This window comes from Vanellus vanellus (genome assembly GCF_965231255.1).
Source record: "Vanellus vanellus genome assembly, chromosome: 30".
In the NCBI taxonomy this organism is placed as follows: Eukaryota; Metazoa; Chordata; class Aves; order Charadriiformes; family Charadriidae; genus Vanellus; species Vanellus vanellus.
Genome location: NC_138935.1, coordinates 990,105 through 1,008,046, shown reverse-complemented (window position 1 = coordinate 1,008,046; position 17,942 = coordinate 990,105). Strand labels below are relative to the sequence as shown.

Genomic DNA, 17,942 nt, shown 5'->3' with positions numbered 1-17,942 from the left:
TCCCCACTCACCGCCGGCACGTGGGGCAGCCGCATTTTTCATCGATGGGGCGGAAATCTTTGGCGAATCGGCGGTTTTTCAGCTGCAGCGAACCCCCGGGGACCAGCGCTGAGCCGAAGCGCTGCGGGGGGGGGGGGGGATAGGGGTTGTGGTTTTGGGGGGGGTCCCACACCCCTGGGAAGGAAAAAAGGGGGGGGGGGGGATGTATATGTCTCTTCCCCCCCCCCCCCTCCGTCTTCTTACCGCCGTCCGGGTGGGGAAAACGCAGTCGAACATGTCACAGCCCAACGCCACACACACCACCAGGTCGGTGGCGTAGCTGCCAAAGGGGAGCGGAGGGGATGGGGGGGGGGTCAGGTGGGGGTCTGAACCCCACTTTTCCTTCCCCCCCCCTCCCCAATTTTTCCTCGGGACGTACCCCACGCCCATGAGGTATCGGGGTTTGTCGCGGGGCAGATGGTCGGTGCTGAGCTTCACCATGCGCCAGAATCGGTCCTTCTCCTCTCCCCCGCTCAGACCCCCGATGGCGAAACCGGGGACGTCCCGACGGGTCATTTCTGGGGGTCCGGGAAAGGGGGGGGGGGTGAGACACCCCCCCCCTCCGGGAGCGCGGTGACATGGAGGGGGGGGAGATGGGGAGGAAGGAGGAGGTGGGAAATGGGGGGGGGAATGGGGAGGAGGAGGAGGGGGAGGAAGGGGGGGAATGGGGGGCAGAGGGAGGGGGATGAAGGAGGAGGAGGAGGAGGGGGAGGAAGGGGGGAATGGGGGGCAGAGGGAGGGGGATGAAGGAGGAGGAGGAGGAGGGGGAGGAAGGGGGGAATGGGGGGCAGAGGGAGGGGGATGATGAAGGAGGAGGAGGGGCAGAGGGAGGGGGATGAAGGAGGAGGAGGGGGGGGAAGGGGGGGAATGGGGGGCAGAGGGAGGGGGAGGATGAGGAGGGGGAGGAATGAGGGGAGACAGAGCAGGATGAAGGTGGGGAGCGGGATGAGGAGGAGGAGGGGGAGGAAGGTGAGGAACAGGGCAGTCATAGGGGGATGAAGGTGGAGGAGGAGGATGAGGAGGGGGAGGGGGGGAATGGGGGGCAGAGGGAGGGGGATGAAGGTGGAGGAGGAGGAGGATGAGGAGGGGGAGTAAGGGGGGGGAATGGGATGATGCTGGGGAGTGGGAGGAAGATGAGAGGGATGATGATGATGAGGAGGATGAAGATGAGGAATGGGGGCAGATGGAGGGGGATGAAGGTGGGGAGGGGGAGGATGAGGAGGGGGAGGAAGGGGGGGAATGGGGGGCAGAGGGAGGGGGATGAAGGTGGAGGAGGAGGGAGAGGAAGGAGGGGAATGGGGGGAGACAGAGCGGGATGAAGGTGGGGAGCGGGAGGAGGATGAGGAGCAGGAGGAGGAAGAGGAGGAGGAAGAGGACAAGGAGAGGGAGGATGATGAGTGGGAGGAAGATGAGCAGGAGGAGGACGAGGATGAGGAACAGGATGGGGATGAGGAGGGGGAGAGGGAGGAGGATGAGGAGGACGAGGATGAGGAACAGGAAAAGGAGGGGGAGGAAGATGAGGAGCGGAAGAATGGGAAAGGGGATGAGGAGGGGGAGGAAGGCCGGGGTGGGGGGAGGAAGATGAGGAGGAGGGGGAGGAGGACGAGGAGTGGGAGAACGGGAAAGGGGTGAGGAGGGAGAGGAAGGCTGGGGTGGGGGGAGGAAGATGAGCGGGAGGAGGAGGAGGAGGATGATGAGGAGGAGACGAGGAGGATGAGGAGCAGGAGGAAGATGAGCAGGAGGAAGACAAGGAGCGGGAGGAAGATGAGGAGGACGAGGATGAGAAGGAAGACAAGCGGGAGGAGGACGAGGATGAGGAGGAGGACTAGGAGGAGGATGATGAGGAAGACGAGGATGATGAGGAGGACGAGGAGGAGGACGAGGAGGAGGAGGAAGACAAGTGGGAGGAGGACGAGGAGGAAGACGAGGATGAGGAGGAAGATGAGGATGAGGAGGAAGATGAGGATGAGGAGGAGGACAAGTGGGAGGAGGACGAGGATGAGGACAAGGATGAGGAGGAGGAGGAAGATGAGGAGGAAGACGATGAGGAGGAAGACGATGAGGAGGAGCGGGAGGCGGACGAAGATGAGGATGACGAGGATGATGATGATGAGGAGGATGAGGAGGAAGACGAGAATGAGGAGGAGTGGGAGGAGGACGAGGATGAGGAGCGGGAGGAGGACAAGGATGAGGAGGATGATGATGAGGAGGAAGACGAGGATGAGGAGGAGCGGGAGGAGGACGAGGATGAGGAGGATGAGGATGAGGAGGAAGACGAGGATGATGAGGAGGATGAGGAGGAAGACAAGGATGAGGAGGAGCGGGAGGAGGATGAAGATGAGGAGGAGGACGAGGATGATGATGATGAGGAGGATGAGGAGGAAGACGAGAATGAGGAGGAGTGGGAGGAGGACGAGGATGAGGAGCGGGAGGAGGACGAGGATGATGAGGATGAGGATGAGGAGGAAGACGAGGATGATGATGAGGATGAGGAGGAAGACGAGGATGATGAGGATGAGGATGAGGAGGAAGACGAGGATGATGAGGATGAGGATGAGGAGGAAGTCAAGGATGAGGAGGAGCGGGAGGAGGACGAGGATGAGGAGGATGAGGAGGAAGTCAAGGATGAGGAGGAGCGGGAGGAGGACGAGGATGATGAGGATGAGGATGAGAGGAAGACGAGGATGATGAGGATGAGGATGAGGAGGAAGTCAAGGATGAGGAGGAGCGGGAGGACGAGGATGAGGAGGAAGACGAGGATGATGATGAGGAGGAAGACGAGGATGATGAGGATGAGGATGAGGAGGAAGACGAGGATGATGAGGAGGATGAGGAGGAAGACAAGGATGAGGAGGAGCGGGAGGAGGACTAGGATGAGGCGGAGGACGAGGAGCTGACAAACAGAAAAGGGGATGAGGAGGGGGAGGAAGGCTGGGGGGGCGGGGGGAGGAAGAGGAGGCCGGGAGGAAGGCCGGGGGGGGGGGGGGGGTTGGCAGCCCCCCTACCTCGCAGGCAGTGCGTGCGCAGCGCCGGGTCCAGCCCCCCCTGCGCGATGGCGAAGAGGTGCTGCCGCCGCGGACGGCGGTTGGCGGCGATGCAGCGGTCCAGCCAGCGCAGGGACCTGGGGGGGTTGGGGGGGGGACGGACCCCCCCAAAAAAAAAAATTAAAAAGGGTGGGGGGGGGTGGGGGGGTGAGGAGGGGGTCAGTTTAGGGGTTTGGGGGGGGGGGGTGGGGGTCTCCCAGACCTGTGCATGGCTTCCTCCACCCGCGGTCCCGTGGTGGTGCTGCTCACGACGTCGTCCAACTGCATCACGATGTCGGCGCCTGTGGGGCGCGATGGGGGGGGGTTGGGGGGGGGGGTGTGAATTAGGGGGTGTCTCAGGACCCCCCCCCCTTTAGATTTTTGGGGGTTCATCCCCCCCACCCCCTCAACTCACCCAGAGCGTTCTGGATCTCCATGGACTTCTCGGGGGTGAGCAGGATCTCCCCCGCCCCATAGGGGGAGCGGAAGAGGACCCCCTCCTCCGTCACCTCCGCCAGTTCCACCAGTGAGACCATTTGGAAGCCACCGCTGTCCTGGGGGGGGGGGGGGGGGGACACACACGGACGGACGGACGGACACACACGGTAATGGGGCTGGGGGGGGTGTGGGGGGCTGTGGGGTGGGAGCCCCACGGCTGTGGGGAGGGGGATGGGGGGGGGGGCTGTGGTGTGGTGTGTGTCGTCCCCCCCCCAAAGTGGGGGTCTGGGGGTGTCATCCCCCCCCAGGTGGGAGTCTGGGGGGGTCCTGTCCCCTCCAGGTGGGGGTCTGGGGGTGTCATACCCCCCCAAGTGGGGGTCTTGAGGTCTCTCCCCCCCACCCCCACCCCAGGTGGGGGTCTGGGGGTGTCATACCCCCCCCCCCCAAGTGGGGGTCTTGGGGTCTCTCCCCCCCAGGTGGGGTCTGGGGGTCTCTCCCCCCCCAAGTGGGGGTCTGGGGGCGTCATACCCCACCAAGAGGGGGTCTGGGGGTGTCCCGCCCCCCAGGTGAGGGTTTGGGGGTGTTGTACCCCCCCCAAGTGGGGGTCTGGGGGTGTCGTGCCCCCCCCTCACCGTCAGCAGGTTGTGGGGCCAATCCATGAAGCCGTGGAGCCCCCCGGCGCGCTGCACCAGCTCAGGGCCCTGTGGGGGACGGACGGACGGACAGACACACGGTCAGGGCGGGGGGGGGCACAGGGGCATGGGAACCCCCAGGAGGAGTGGCCAGCGTGCCCGGGGGCGGGGCTAACGAGGGGGCGGGGCTACGCAGGCTCCTCCCTCCAATGGGCACAGGGGATCTAAGCCCCCCGGGGGGCGGGGCCACCCAGGAGAGGGGTCGGAGAGGGCGTGGTCATGACGAGGGCGTGGCCATGATCGGGGGCGTGGCCTTCTCTGGGGTCCCTCCAAGGGGAAAGGGTGGGGACCTCCCAGGGGCGTGGCCACCCAGGAGGTGGGGTCCAAGGGAGGCGTGGCTTCCTCGGGGCACAGACCACTCGGGGCGGGGGCGTGGCTAGCACGGGACTGGGGGCGTGGCCATCCCAGAGGCGGGGTCTAAGGGAGGCGTGGCCTCCTCGGGGGCGGACCACTCAGTGATGGAGGAGTGGCCACCCCGGGAGGGGAGGCCTACAGGGGCGTGGTCTTTCCGCTGGGGGGCGTGGCCTCCCCGGGAGCGGGGGCGGAGCGAGCGCGGGGGCGGGGCTCTCCCGGTCCCGCTGCTCCCCGGTGGCTGAGGGCGGGTCCTACCCCAGTGCCGGCGGCCCCTCCCGGTCCGTCCCCGCCCCCGTCCCCCCTCTCCCCCGCGGCGGCGCTCACCGGCCGTGTGCCGAGGTGGTAGGTGTTGCCGAGGCAGATGCGGCAGCCCAACGCGGCGAGTTGGGCCGCCGTGATGCCCTTAGCGGTGCCGCGGGTCCCCACGGGCATGAAGACGGGGCTGGGGACGGGGCCGTGAGGCAGCAGCAGCTCGCCTGCCCGCGCCCGGCTCCGTCCACACTCCGCTACCACCCGCAGCAGTGGCGCCGGGCCCGGCCCCGCCGCCGTGGGCGCCGCCATCTTCCCGCTGCTCCACGTGACACGTGCTTCCGGTCTCCGCCGCGCCGCGCCGGAAGTGGTCGTAACCAGGGGCAACGCGGCCGCCATATTGGGCCTGCGGCCTCCGCAGGGTGGGGGGGGGATTTTTCTCCGGTCCCCGTTTCCCTCGGGACCTCTCCCCACCCCCCCCCCCCGGTCCCCCATGTCCCCTCGGGGGGAGCCCCTTCCTTCCCCCCTCGCCGTGATCCCTGGGAGAGCCCCCTCCTCACCCCTGGGAGCCTGGGGGGAGCCCCCTCCTTTGCCCCCCTGTCCCTGGGGAGAGCCCCCTCCCCTCCTCCGTATGTCCCCCAGGGAAAGCCCCCTCCTCTGCCCTTCTGTCCCTTGGCAGAGTCCCTTCCGCTGCTCCCTCAGCCTCCCAGCGAGAGCCCCCTCCTCTGTCCCCTTCTTGGGCAGAGCCCCCCCTGGTCCCTAAGCCCCCCCAGTGGAAGCCCCCTCCACCCCCTGCCTCAGTTTCCCCTCACACAACGGCTCCGTCCATCCCCTCGGCATCCCCCACACCGGGATTTCAGCCCAGGGCGCCTCGTCCTCAGGCCCGTGAAAGCCCCAAGCGGGTCTGAGCTGGGGGAGAAACACACACCCCCCCCCCCCCCCCTACCCATTAGGCCCCCATTTTCCCCCTGGGGCAGATCCCGGGGGGTTGTTAAGGCTCAGCAGGCTCCAGACGCCCCACGTCAGGTCGGTGGAGAGCAGGAGCAGCAGCTCGGCGGTGAGCGTGGGAAGCCCGAGTTGGGGAAATACCCCCTGTTTTGATATAAATTGCTAATTTCTGTTTCTCCAGGCTCGGCCGTAATCGGCTGCCGGCGCGAGGGAGGCGAGCCGCGCCGGCTCGGTGCGTGGGAACCCGCTCGTCTAAAGGAGGTAACCTCCCCCGGGGAAGAGCCGGTGGTTCCCAAACCAGACGTAGAGTTCTCGATAGCGGAGCTCGGGGGAGAGATTACATCTGTGCCGTTTGGGGAGGGGGCGGCTCTGCCTTCCCAGTCAGACCATCTGCTGGGACGGGGGATCCTTAACTGGTGAGGGGGAGCGGGGGGACGGGAGGAGGAGGAAGGTTCCCTGAGCTGGCTGGGATTGTTAGAAATTAGCTAAACCCAAATTAAAGCGGTCTTCAGGTGTGATCCGGAAAGCCCCAGCTCTGTCCTCCGTGCTGAGGAGGGCTCAGGTAAGGGCCGGGTATGGAAGACCCCCTGTGAGCCAACGTGGTGATGAACTCGTTATAGCGTTAACGAGCCGGGTGAGGGAGGGACGCTCAGGGAAGCGGAGGCACGAGGCAGCCTGGCTCCGGTGGAGCAAATTTGGGCTGTGTCACCTGCCTTGGCTTGCCAGCACCTCATCCCAGCCTGTCCCCGCCCCCCCCCGCCTGCTGCGGTTGTACCAAACTCCCCCCATTTTTGGGGATGAGCTGCTTCTGGCACTCGGTTCTCCCCCTCCGGTGTGGCAGGCGGGGCTGGAGGTGTCCTGGTGGCAGCTCGGCTATGCCGAAACTGGCCACATCTCTTCCCAGCTGGCCCAAAATGGGAGCGGGGAAATGCCATCCTGCCCCAGAGGTGGCCATGACCCCAAAAGCGGGGCTGTCCCCCTCCTCTCCGGTGACACCACGACCCTTCCGTGGTGCCGAGAGCTGGACGGCGCTGGCCACGCTGGTGCTGCGGTGACCGGTGCCGTGACGATCCTTGTCTTCTCCTTCCCTTTCCCAGCCGTAAGATGGATGCGGCGCATCCCGGCCGGACCGAGCCCTCGGCTCTACCGCAACCGGAGGCGCAGGAGAGACCCAACCGGCAAACGGTGGATCGATTGAGCCCGGAACTCCGGACGGAGAAATACATCCTGCTGAGCATGGACGGGAAACTGCTGGGACCGGCGTTGAGCCGGATCCGGAGCGGTAGGAACGCCGGGAGGCAGGGTTTTCCCCCGGGAAAAGGCACGGGGAGGTGGGCAGCCCACCCCAGTTCACACTCTGGTCCGTACTGGGAAACTCTGGGGGCTGCTCTCGCCCCAGCTGGATTTGGGAGGTATCCGTCACCCCCAAACCCATCCGCCGCCGCCCTCGCAGCGTGGTGCGGCGCTGCTCCGGGGTGTTTTTCGGGTGCCGGGGGTTTCTGCGCTCCCCGAATCGCCCCGGGCCGGTGGCTGACGGTGTCTTTTTCCACCACCACCACCACCACCACCACCCCCCAGAGATGGCCCTACCGCTGGAGCTGCCCCAGGACCTGCCCTCCGCTTACCTCTGCCGCCAGCGCCGCTCCCTGCCCGCCGTCCCCCCGGTCCCCGCACCCCCGGTACCCGAACAGCTCCGGTAGGTGACGCCGCCGGTGCCGGGCTGCCGTGTGCCGGTTTTCGGGGGTGACCCCCCGCGGCCTCCCCTCCCCACAACCCGTCTCTTCTCCAGGGGCAGCTCGGACGTTCTCTGCGCCGGCCGTTTCCCGGCGGGACTCAGCCGGTTGGTGACCGGCATGCAGACCCCCGTGCCGGTATCGCCGCCGCGCCGGCGCAGCCCACCGGTACCGGAGAGCGGCCGGGAGGGCACGAGGCGGTGAGGGGTGTGTGTGTGGGGGTCTCTCTATGGAAATAAAGACGCCCCCCCGAGGTGACCGCCGTGGCCGGGCTGTCGGTGGTGGGGGTCCCCCGGGGAGCGGGGAGGGGTCGGCGCGGTAACGGGGCCTCGTCTCGGGGGCCGCCGTCGTCGGGAGTGCGCGGCTACACGGGGGTCTACGGTCATGGACTGTGCCTGGGAAAGGAGGTGGGGAGAGGAGCAAAGCAGCCAATCGGCTGGCAGGGGTGGTTGATTGACTCGCGGCTGGCGAATGGCGAGAGGGTTTTCTCACCATCCAGTTTCCCTCCGAGTCTCTGCGTCTGGGTTGGTCGAGCTGGTGGAGCGGCAGGCGCGCTGTCCAATGAGAGGGAGGGCGGGTGGGGAGAGGCGGGTAAACTCGTCGGTCTCTTTCGGCTAGTGATTCGCTAGCCTTCCGGAGCGGCGCTCCTCTCTTCCAATGAAATGTCAGGAGCGATGCCCAGGGGCGGGAGCTACGGCGGCGCCTCCTCAGCTGACAGGGCAGCTCCCCCTCCCATTGGCTGGCAGGGATGAGCGACGCGGTGGGAAGCCAACGGCGCGGTAGGGAAGGGGGCGCGGCCTCCCTGTCCCGCCCTTCCGCCTGACTGACAGCCGGCTGCTCCGCTCCGCTCGGCCGAATCCTCTGATCGACGGCCCCGCCGGCCAATAGCCGCGCAGGCCTGAGGGGAGCGGGGCGGGCCGGGCGAGGCGGGGGTGTCGCCAGTGCCGGATGAGGAGACTCGGAGGGGAAGTTTGGTCGCCGCCGCCGCGGGCCCTGTGAGGAGGAGCCGCCGCCACCGCCGCCGCCGGGAGAGCGGTGACCCCCATCCCCGCGCCGCCATGGGGAACCGGGGCATGGAGGAGCTGATCCCGCTGGTGAACAAGCTGCAGGACGCCTTCAGCTCCATCGGGCAGAGCTGCCACCTCGACCTGCCGCAGATCGCCGTGGTGGGCGGGCAGAGCGCGGGCAAGAGCTCGGTGCTGGAGAACTTCGTGGGACGGTGAGCGGCGGCGGCGGCGGGGGACGGGGGGAGGATGGTGACGGCGGGGCGGCCGCCGCTGCGCCGCTGGCGTAAGCGCGCTTCGTGAATCCCGGCCTGCGTAGGGCGCGGCCGCCGCCTGAGGGACCCCCCCCTACACACACACACACTCCCGCCCGGCGCCGCTACGCAAAGTGCGGAGCGGCCCCGCTCCCCTCGCCCGCCCGTGCCCTACGCACTTGGCGTAAGGCGCGGGCCCCGGGGAAGGGTCACCGGCGGGCCCTTACGCCAACGGCGCAGGCGGGGGTTCGGGCCGTGGGTGGCGCGCAAGGCGCTGGCGTAGGGCGGCTCTGTGAATACGGGAGGGGGCCGGGCCGGCCGTGGCAGGTGCAGGCCCGGTACACCGGAGCCCCGAGAGCAGCCATGGAGGATGCTGACAGGCCGGTGAGGCTGCCAGAGGCCTCTCCCCTTCCCCCCCTCCCTCCCCCCCATCACCGTGGAGGCTCGTCCCGGCTCTTGGGGAGCGAGGAGCAACCGGCAGCTCGGCCAAACCACCGGGATGCCGAACCGGGGGCGCTGGCGGAAGCGGGAGCGCGTCCCGTCACCGTCCCTTCGCGAAGAGGCCGGGGGAGCGTCGGCCTCCAAGTGGTCCTTCCTGGTCCAAGGGGAGACCTTGGGGTTTTGGCGGCCTACTCCTGCCCGGGGACGTGCGTGGGGCCTCCAGATAGCACCGAGGACGTCGGGGCTCTGCTGCCGGGGGCCGCTCGGCGTGGGTAGGATAAGGCAAGGCCGTGGGCTCGACGCCCAGCCCGGGGTGCGAAGGGTGGGGAGGAGAACATGTCCTTCCCCCGATAACAGCGAAGGAAGGAGGGGTGGGGGTGGGGTGGGGGGGAGCAGAGCAGAAGCTGATTTCACCCACTCCCCCGTGCGAGCGCTGCCGGGTTTAAAAATCTTGCCGGGCGCTTTCGAAATCGACCCTAATTGCTAATAGCTTCTGCACCAAAGCGCCACAAGCGGAGTCGCTGCTTCAACCTTCCCCCCTTTTTGCCTCTCTTTCCCCCTTCCCACCCCTCCCCACCCCCCCCGCCTTTATGGGGACGGTGGCAGCACCGGCCGGGCAATTAATGGCTCAGATTTTGGGGCTGGTCTTTGTTTCCTCGGGCACTTGCTGCGTCCGTGGGGTAAGGAGCTGTCGTCGTCGTCGCTGGATTCCTGCTGCTCTGTTCCCGTCCTCTTCTTCTGCCCCTTGATGTAGGGCCGCTGCTTTCTCCATCTATAAAAGACACCACACCACGGGGTTCCCATCCCGGCTGGGGCGGACGCTGTAATATTAACAATAGCGGCCTTCCTGTGACGTCATTCCATCCTGACACAGGCCGGTGCGCATCTTGTCACCGACAAAACGGCAGCGGCTCCCTCCCGCTCTTCCGCGGCACCTTAACACTCCCCCCCGCAAAAAAAAAAGCCGTTTTTCTGACATTTCAGGCTGGTTTTGGTGTCGTGGTTGCTGCAGAGATGCGCTGGCGGTTCCCTTTCGGGGCAGAAAAGCGCCGTCTGAGTTTTCCCAAACTGCCGTGCTTTCCGCCGTTTGGATTTTTTCCCCGCTTGTGTAACTTTTTTTTCCAAGCGGCGAGGTCGGGCTGCGGAGCCCGCTGTGCCATCTGTGGGCTTGACGCAATTTTGCCTTTTCTTTTATCCTCGCGTGGTTCAGATTCGTAGTGTGGACCCGTGGCCGGGGATGCTTTTTTCAGCCCGGTGGTGTTGGTGTGGGAGGGAGAGGAGGAGTCGCCCGGACCAGCGAAGCTCGAACCCCCCCCAGACTAAACTTGCAAAGCCTCGCTGCGGTTCGGATCGAAACGGTCGAGTTATTCCCCCCCTCCTCAATCGCTGCCGGTGGAAATTTTGGCAGCTTCTAATTATGGTGCTGCTGGAAGACCAGCCCCAGTAATTAAAAATCTTTGTTTCGGAGTGTTGAAGTCCCCATCAGAAGGCTTTTAATGAGGGGTTAACGCGCTCCGCAGGCAGCCGGGCTCTGCGCAGGAGGGCTTTCTGCGAGGCTGAATCTGCCCGACTGTAACCGGGAACCTCTTGCTCCCATCCCGTGGCATTAATTTCCTTCTGCAGCTCGTGTTAATAACCGTTAATTACTTGTGGGGTGGATTCTGCCCTGCCTTGGTCTCAGTGCTCTCCAGCCCTCGGCTCGGTGGTCGCTGTCATAGCGACGTGTTGGCATCTCCCGCTCTTTAATGCGTTGCTTTCTCTCCGCGCCTATTGAATGATTTGGGAGTCCGATAATGAGGAATATAGATTATTATTACACAGCTTTGCACCATAATTTGGGGATGAATAGCCCCAAAACGGCTCATCGTTGCCAAGCTTGGGGAGGGACCGCCTGCTTATCTTGGTGCAGCACTCAGTGTCGTTGGGGTACCCGTCCCGGCGCTCGTGGCCAGGCGAAGCCTGTCGGGTTTTATCCCACTCCGGTGGCATCGAGCGTTTCTCCGGGACGGTGACCGGCTGGGGATGAGCGCCGAAGCCTCCGGGCTCTTCCGGCTGTCACAATAAACCCGCCACCCCGCGTGAAGCGTGCTCTAGATTTCGAGCTGAATGCATCGAGCTTTTAGCGTGCGAGCCGCCTTTTATCCATGAGAGCTTTTCTGCCTGAAGCCGAGGGGCCGCTTCCAAGCGTGCAAATGCACGTCCGTGTAAATGCACGTCTGCGCACGGACGGACCGGTCGCTGCCCTCGGGAAGGGAGCTGGGCTTAAAACCCGAGGCCGTCTCCGGCTGAGGGACCAGGCGCTGCGCTTGGAGTAGCGTCTGGGGGTTTTAGACCGCAAAACGGGATGGAAATGGGGAAGTTTTCACGTGGTTTTCCTTACGGGAGAAGTCTCTAAGGTGTAGCTGCCCGGTGGGATGTCGGCGGCTGAAGGGTGGGAGACCCATCGGTGAAGTGTTCGGCCTCTGGTTTGTCTGAGTTGGAGACGAATAAACAACACGGAGGAAATACAGAGCTGAAATCACTCTGGCCCTTCCGATTTCCCCTTGCGGCAGGTCTCGCTCTTCCCGCGCGCTAACGAAGGCTTCCCAAAGGGATTCAGGAGGCATTCCATGACAGCTAACCACGTTTCTTTCTGGAAACAGGCGGTGGGGTTATTTCTGCTGCTCTCCCCCCGCCTTTCGCAGCTGTTTGACCTTTAATCTTGACTTTTCTGACCTGTTAGGAAGGTGCAGAGCCCCCGTAGGAAGCCCGAATCCGGCAGCGCTTTGAGCCCTGCGTCCCGTCTGCCGTAACGAGCTGTGCCGGGTTCTTCGGTGATGTATCCCGGTCCCCTGCGTGCCACCGAGCCTCGGCTGGGAGACTGGGGTAGGATGATGATGAGGCTGTTTCGGCTCATCCCCCTGAGTTATCTTGTGTCCCTGTTGGGAGGAGCCGCATTGTTCGCTCTTCGGAATCAGTGATTTTGGTTGATTGCGTTAGGGGTGACCGCAAAGGAGTGCTGGGATAAGGACTCGGTGGATCTGTGCGCTGCGCCCGGCCCCGCTTGGGTGGTTTTTAACTGTTAAAAGAACCCTAAAGCAGCTCGTTAAGGCGGCCCGGCGCGGGGACAGGGCAGCCACCTTGTACGGTGGTCGCTTCAGTGGCCTGAAAATACGAGGGAAGGGTTACGAGCCCCGTTCAAACGACCTGGGATGCCAGCGGTGGCACAAAAAGCCTGTGGAGGAGCCAAAAATTGGGCTGAGCCAGTTGGAACCCTCGAAATCTGTGAATTAGATGCTGGACTTAAGTTTATCAGTGGGGAAGGAGTCTGTCTCGCTTCTCTGTCTGTCTCAGCGGGCGTCGGAATAGCTCGGCCTTGCTGCGCCAGGGGTCTGAAGCGACTCGATTCTCTCCTTTAGTGGGGAAAAGCACAAAAGGAAATCTAAAATACTGCATTAAAACGGCATTAGTGGCTGTATTAAAAGCCGTCCCATTGACGTCCCGATGAAACGTGCATTGACCGACCCCTCTTTGGAGCCCTTGTCGTGCTCAGTACAAGCGTGCTAAAGGCGCTGAGAACCTCCCCCGGCCCCGCTCCGGCTCTCGCCGCGACGCTCCGACAAACGGCGACGTAAAAGGCATTTTCAGAGCCGTATAAAACCCGACCATTGAGCGCAGCGGCCGCTCGGACCGGGCTGACAATGGGGCCGTTGTGATCCGGGCGGTGGGGAGGCCCTCCCATCGGCAGCGTAGTCGAGGAACCGAATCTCAATGGGGCATTATGAGCCCTTCGGATGGTGTTATCGGTGCTCCCGGCGGTCGTAAATAAAGCCGGGGCTAAGCCGGACGGCCGCAACGGCAGGGCTGGGGGGATGGAGGTGGCCGGATCTTAATGAGGGGTCCTTTACCTGAGGTGGGCACGGCGCCCTTCTCCCAGTGGGACACTGAAGAGGCTCCATAAAGTGTTTCGGAGACCCCAAAATGGAGATAAACCCCAACATTTGGGCCAAGCAGCAACAGCTCCGGCCCAAGGGGGCTCGCTGAGAATTTTAAGCCTGTCCTAATGCCGTGTCTAAGCCTCTCGGAGGGAGAATTTATCCACGGGGTGGGGGGCACAGAGGTGCGAGCGATCCGTTCTTAGGGTTTTTGCACAAATATTCCCGGGGTCTGGTGTATCTCGGGTGCCGGCGTGGCGTCGGCCGAGGTGGGGTGGCGGCTCGGCGGGTGTAAATCACGGCTCTGGCATTTTATGGCAGCGATAGTCAGAGCAATGCCAATTTAATGGCGAGGCGTTGCTTGGGAGATGGGAGCGGGAAACTGCGTTATCAGTGGGCAGAGCTGGCTGGAAAGGGAGCGAAAGGGAGGGGAATTTGGGAGCCAGGACGTGCTCGTTAGTGAAAACACATCTTGGGAGGGTCATCGGGGATGCGGAAGGATGGTCTGGTGGGTCTCTTCCCAGAGTAGTCGGGATGTCTGTTCCCTCGATTTTGGGGGAAGAGCCACCACGGGGTCACTGGTGAAGAATCCATCAAGATAATGATGGGCTCTGGAGTTCTCGGCACAGGAGAGACGTGGAGCTGGTGGAGCGGGGCCGGAGGAGACCCCGGAGATGCTGGGAGGGCTGGAGCCCCTCTGCTGGGAGGGCAGGGGGGAGAGGTGGGGGGTCAGCCTGGAGAAGAGAAGGCTGCGGGGAGCCCTCCGAGCCCCTTCCAGTGCCTAAAGGGGCTCCGGGAGAGCTGGGGAGGGACTCTGGGTCGGGGGGGGAGCCGTGGGACGAGGGGGGGCGGTTTGGCACCGGCAGAGGGCAGATTTAGGGGAGACAGCGGGGGGAAATTCTTCCCCGTGAGGGCGGTGAGCCCCTGGCGCAGGGTGCCCCGAGGAGCTGTGGCTGCCCCATCCCTGGAGGGGTTCAAGGCCGGGTTGGACGGGGCTTGGGGCAACCTGGGCTGGGGGGAGGTGGCCCTGCCCGGGGCAGGGGGTGGCACTGGATGATCTTCAAGGTCCCTTCCAGCCCAAACCGTCCTGTGATTCTGTGATAAAAGGGGCCAGGCAGGGCCAGGCAGGACCTGGCAGCGTTTGCCACTTGGGAGGCAGCTCTCAGGTGCCTTCGCCGCGGGAGATTTTATAGGGGATGGGATGTATTGAGGTGTACCTCCTCCACCAGTGACCTTTGTCTTTTTGCCCTCTCTGTAAAGCGGAGTTTCCTGGCGCCGCACGCAAACGGCGAGCAGAGACAGAGGATTATGCTGAATAATCAGGTGAATGGGAAAATGCGGGTTTAATGTTGTCATTTCAAACACCGGTTGGACCTCACGCCTCGCAGATTATGTCACTGAGATGCGTCAGCCCCATTGAGGTCCTGCTTTGTGCCACCTGCCCCACATCTTTGAGTCACTTTAATGTTTAAAAAAAATGCCCAAAGGACCTTCTGGCAGGGTCGCGTTCCCCCGTATCGTGTTTGCGGTCGGCGTTTTATCCTGAAGGATACAGTTCCTGCTAACCCCGGCCACAAAGTACGTGTGTATGAAGAGGGCTGAGTGCGGTAACACCACTGGGTTGTAAAAAAAACCACCCGCTTATTGCCATCGGTGGGTGGCGGATGGGGTGACCCGTCCCCGTGGCCGCGCAGGGGCTGGCCTGCCTCGGCTGCCGGGCGGGAGTCGCGCCGTCCTCCCCGATGAAGCTCTCGTTGGGCTTCGCTTCACGTCGAAAGGGCAGAGCCGCTCGGCCCTGACCCCGCAGTATAGCGGCGGGCGAGTTCACGCTCTACAGCCTGGCTCCTTCGAGGTCAGCACGCCTCGCTGGGGGGCCGGGAGCTGGGGGTTTATACGGTTAAGCCCCCAAAGATGGTTAACGCGGCCGGTCGGAGGTGATGCGGGTGGGAGAAGGGAGCAGCGGAGCCGGCCAGGCGTATTCCATCCCATGCAGGTGGCAGGAGATGCCGTGGAGCTCCCCCCTCCCCTGCCACCGATGCTCTTGTGTCCCAGGGAAGGCGGTGAGGCTGTGGCGGGGGGGTTTCTGCGGCTCACGGTGTTTATTTCGGCAGGAGGAAGCTGCCTCCGCTTTCCAAATCGCGTAAGAGGGCCCGTCATAGTGAAACTGCAGAGCCGCAACCGCGGCGGGTAGCGAGCGGCGCTGAAACAGATCCTGATGTTGCTGCGGCCGTCGAGCAGACGCCCTCAAACGCTTCCCTTTCCTGTCGCATCCCACCTCCCGTGGCGGGAGCCGCAGGACTCGTCCTCCCGGTTGGGCAGGAAGCTCTTTTCCAGCGTGATAAAAGCCCATTTCTATTTAGAGAAACCTCCTCCTTGGGGCTGCCTCCCCCGGTGCGGCTCTCGACGGGGACTCGGGGATCACGGTTTGCTCCCGAACCTCCTACGTGACGTTCGGGTGAAGGTCAAGCTCCCGGCGTGGATATCGCGGCTGTAATTCACAACCGCGCTCGGTGGCAGCCAGAGTCACTGACGTGCGGGGCTGGGTACAGCCGAGGAAGGGCTGAATTCCCGGTGAAGCCTCTCCCCCCTGACCGGGGGCACCTTTGGGTGCGGGTGACAGTGATGGGCGCCGCCTGCCCGCGATGCCAATCTCGTTTCCTCGTGCTCAGCTGATAAGCTGGATGTGCTCTCGTTAATGGAAGCCATAAATCCACTCAAAGCTACTCCGGCCTCTCCCAAAGAGATCTGCTCTCTCCCGTTTCCCAGCGAACAAACCCACCGGCACGGAGCTGCTCGGCAAACCCACTTTCCCGACCCATTCCCGTCGCCCTCGGCCCCGGGGAAACTGAGCTGCAGCCGTTCTCTGGGTGACAACAGCCCCAAACAAAGCTGCCTGTCGGAGCGGCACCGTTTCCAGGCAGGAAAATTGCCCCCCCACCATGGCTCCGCGCGCTCGAGCTGACACCCCGAGCGGGGGAAACGTCATCATTTCTGCGCCTTGGTTCGCTCTTCTGGGGAACGGGGTGAAACCGTAAAGGATGTGTGTTTTCGGAGACCAAAGAGGAGGTGGTGGTTTTGTCCCTGCTGTCAAAGTGTCTTTTTTTTTTTTTTTTTTTTGTGTGTGTGTGTATTTTGTTTTGTTCTGAATTAGCCGGGTATTAAAATCCAAGAGACGCTTACATTCCTGAATGTCTGGCCGCTGCGAAAGCTGCTTTCCCAATTCCTGCACCCGCAGCCTCGGGAGCGGCCGCTTGTAAGGACGCTTGTAAGGTTGTAAGGACGTGGTTGGGAGCCGCTTTTCTCCCCGTTGGTGCCCGTTCTCCTCCCACCCGCTTTGGGGGACAGAGAGCGCTCCCGCGGAGCAGCCGGGGCTCTTTGCCGCAGGGAGAGATAGCGGCAGGGTGGGAGGATGGCCTTGAGACGGGAACAGGCGCGGGGAGAGCGCTGTTCATATCCTGCCACGGGCATCCGTGGTCCCGGGAGCATCTTGTACCCTCTCCCAGCTCCCACTGCGGAGCAGAAACCGATCCCGTGTAGGATCCACGTGTTTTTGAGCCCCCGCACGCCATCCCTCGGTCTTTAGATATCGGGGTGTTCAACTCGGTACAGCGTTAACTTGCGTATTTAACCGCGTATCTGTCTTTCAATTCCTTGCAGGGATTTCCTTCCCCGAGGCTCTGGAATCGTCACTCGGCGGCCGCTCATCCTGCAGCTCATCTTCTCCAAGACAGGTACGCTCAGGGCGGGAGAAGTTGCCCGGTTCCTCCCCGTCGCGAGAGGGAGAAGGCGGTTGAAACCCTCAGCCGGCAAACGCGGCTCCATCTGCCCTCCCGATGGGCAGTGCCCGCCGGCCTTCGGCTGCTCGCCCGCGCTCTTCGCAGATTTGTTGTTTTAAGGAGCATTTGAATGTTTCGGTAACGGTTCCAGAGCGTTCCTCGAACGGGGTTTTGACTGCTGAGGAAGACGCTTGCTCTTGGCTGGGTGAAAGCCACCCTGAAAGTGGCAAACGAGAGAAGTTGTTTCCATAATTCGATGCCGGCGTTCCGGCGTACGTCTCGTTGAGAGCACGCGCTGGCAGCGTGGGTTGTGTTTGGGCTCGTTTTCGAACAGCCGCTGCCCTCGACACTGAAAAGTCGGTGTCTGTTCCGCCGGAGGCTTCCGCGGCAGATTGCGACAATCCTTTCTTCCCCGGAATATGTTAAATCCTCAGTCGGAGCGCAACGCGGTTAAAAAACAGCGTGTCCGCCCTCTTCAGACGCGTTGTGCTGCCACGGGGGAGCCTGGGAGGCTGCAGGGGAGAGGGGAGCAGAGCGTGGGTTGCGGCAGGGGCACGTTTAGGTCCATTTAGGTCCATCCTTCTGCTCCCCTCCAGCAGAAAATTCCTGTTTCCCTTACGGTGTCATTATCCTGATAATATGGGGCACTCAGGCCGCACGCAAAGCATTTAAAACGCTGGCGGTTGCTAATAAAAGCGTGCCTGGCTGCTTCCCCATCGCCCTGTGACTCAGTTCCGCTCCGCAGCCTGCTACGGAGGAGTTGCGAAATCGGCCTCTGCCCCTGTTCACCTGCCTCCCCGTGGCGAGGAACGCCGAGGAGCCGGACACGGGGTACGAGGACTGCTCGTTTTCCCTAGCCGGGCTCTCTTCCTAAACATTAACCAGCCCCATCTGCGGAGAGGTTTCTCCTGTTGCCTTCCCCTGAATAGAACGCACGGTCCTTGTCTGAAAAAGCGTGGGTTTAGGGCAATCCCGGCAGAGCTGGAGCGGTCAGCGGAGCCACGCTCCGCAGCTTCCTCCGGCCTTTATTCGGGTGATGTGTTTATCGAGTAATTAGTTGTTTCTGGTACCCAGAAC

At 63.4% G+C, this 17,942-nt stretch overlaps 3 protein-coding genes across 7 annotated transcripts in view; 2 read left to right on the top strand and 1 right to left on the bottom strand.

Annotated features, from left to right (window-relative positions):
• Positions 1 to 5,107, bottom strand: part of QTRT1 (queuine tRNA-ribosyltransferase catalytic subunit 1) — a gene marked incomplete at its 5' end in the record, with an annotated part of 7,757 nt that extends 2,650 nt beyond the window's left edge. The window contains 8 exons of the mRNA XM_082496713.1: positions 12 to 121; positions 244 to 319; positions 419 to 557; positions 3,045 to 3,160; positions 3,286 to 3,364; positions 3,478 to 3,616; positions 4,133 to 4,201; positions 4,871 to 5,107. Coding sequence (XP_082352839.1) covers positions 12 to 121; positions 244 to 319; positions 419 to 557; positions 3,045 to 3,160; positions 3,286 to 3,364; positions 3,478 to 3,616; positions 4,133 to 4,201; positions 4,871 to 5,107 — 965 coding nt within the window. The remainder of the gene's footprint in view (positions 1 to 11; positions 122 to 243; positions 320 to 418; positions 558 to 3,044; positions 3,161 to 3,285; positions 3,365 to 3,477; positions 3,617 to 4,132; positions 4,202 to 4,870) is intronic.
• Positions 5,084 to 7,728, top strand: LOC309682557 (uncharacterized protein). Of its 2 annotated transcripts, none has more exons than XM_082496672.1 (5): positions 5,084 to 5,217; positions 5,925 to 6,004; positions 6,841 to 7,025; positions 7,322 to 7,439; positions 7,533 to 7,728. In XM_082496672.1, the coding sequence occupies exons 3-5, from the start codon at positions 6,848 to 6,850 to the stop codon at positions 7,678 to 7,680; spliced, it is 444 nt and encodes a 147-aa protein (XP_082352798.1). In that variant the 5' UTR covers positions 5,084 to 5,217; positions 5,925 to 6,004; positions 6,841 to 6,847; the 3' UTR covers positions 7,681 to 7,728. The 2 variants fall into 2 exon arrangements, with proteins under 2 accessions (XP_082352798.1, XP_082352797.1); XM_082496671.1 differs by lacking the exon at positions 5,084 to 5,217 and adding an exon at positions 5,582 to 5,852.
• Positions 7,729 to 8,431: 703 nt separating this feature from the next.
• The window catches only part of DNM2 (dynamin 2), a 42,206-nt gene continuing 32,695 nt past the window's right edge, over positions 8,432 to 17,942 (top strand). For all 4 annotated transcript variants that reach the window (XM_082496653.1, XM_082496652.1, XM_082496651.1 and 1 more), the window contains exons 1-2: positions 8,432 to 8,695; positions 16,747 to 16,820. In XM_082496653.1, coding sequence (XP_082352779.1) covers positions 8,535 to 8,695; positions 16,747 to 16,820 — 235 coding nt within the window. In that variant the 5' untranslated portion in view covers positions 8,432 to 8,534. The remainder of the gene's footprint in view (positions 8,696 to 16,746; positions 16,821 to 17,942) is intronic.

Coding starts and splice junctions, on each gene's coding strand:
- LOC309682557 (XM_082496672.1), top strand. CDS start 6,848: ATGGATGCGGCGCATCCCGGCCGGACCGAGCCCTCGGCTCTACCGCAA. Junction 7,026..7,321: donor GTTGAGCCGGATCCGGAGCG/GTAGGAACGCCG, acceptor ACCACCCCCCAG/AGATGGCCCTACCGCTGGAG. Junction 7,440..7,532: donor CCGGTACCCGAACAGCTCCG/GTAGGTGACGCC, acceptor TCTCTTCTCCAG/GGGCAGCTCGGACGTTCTCT.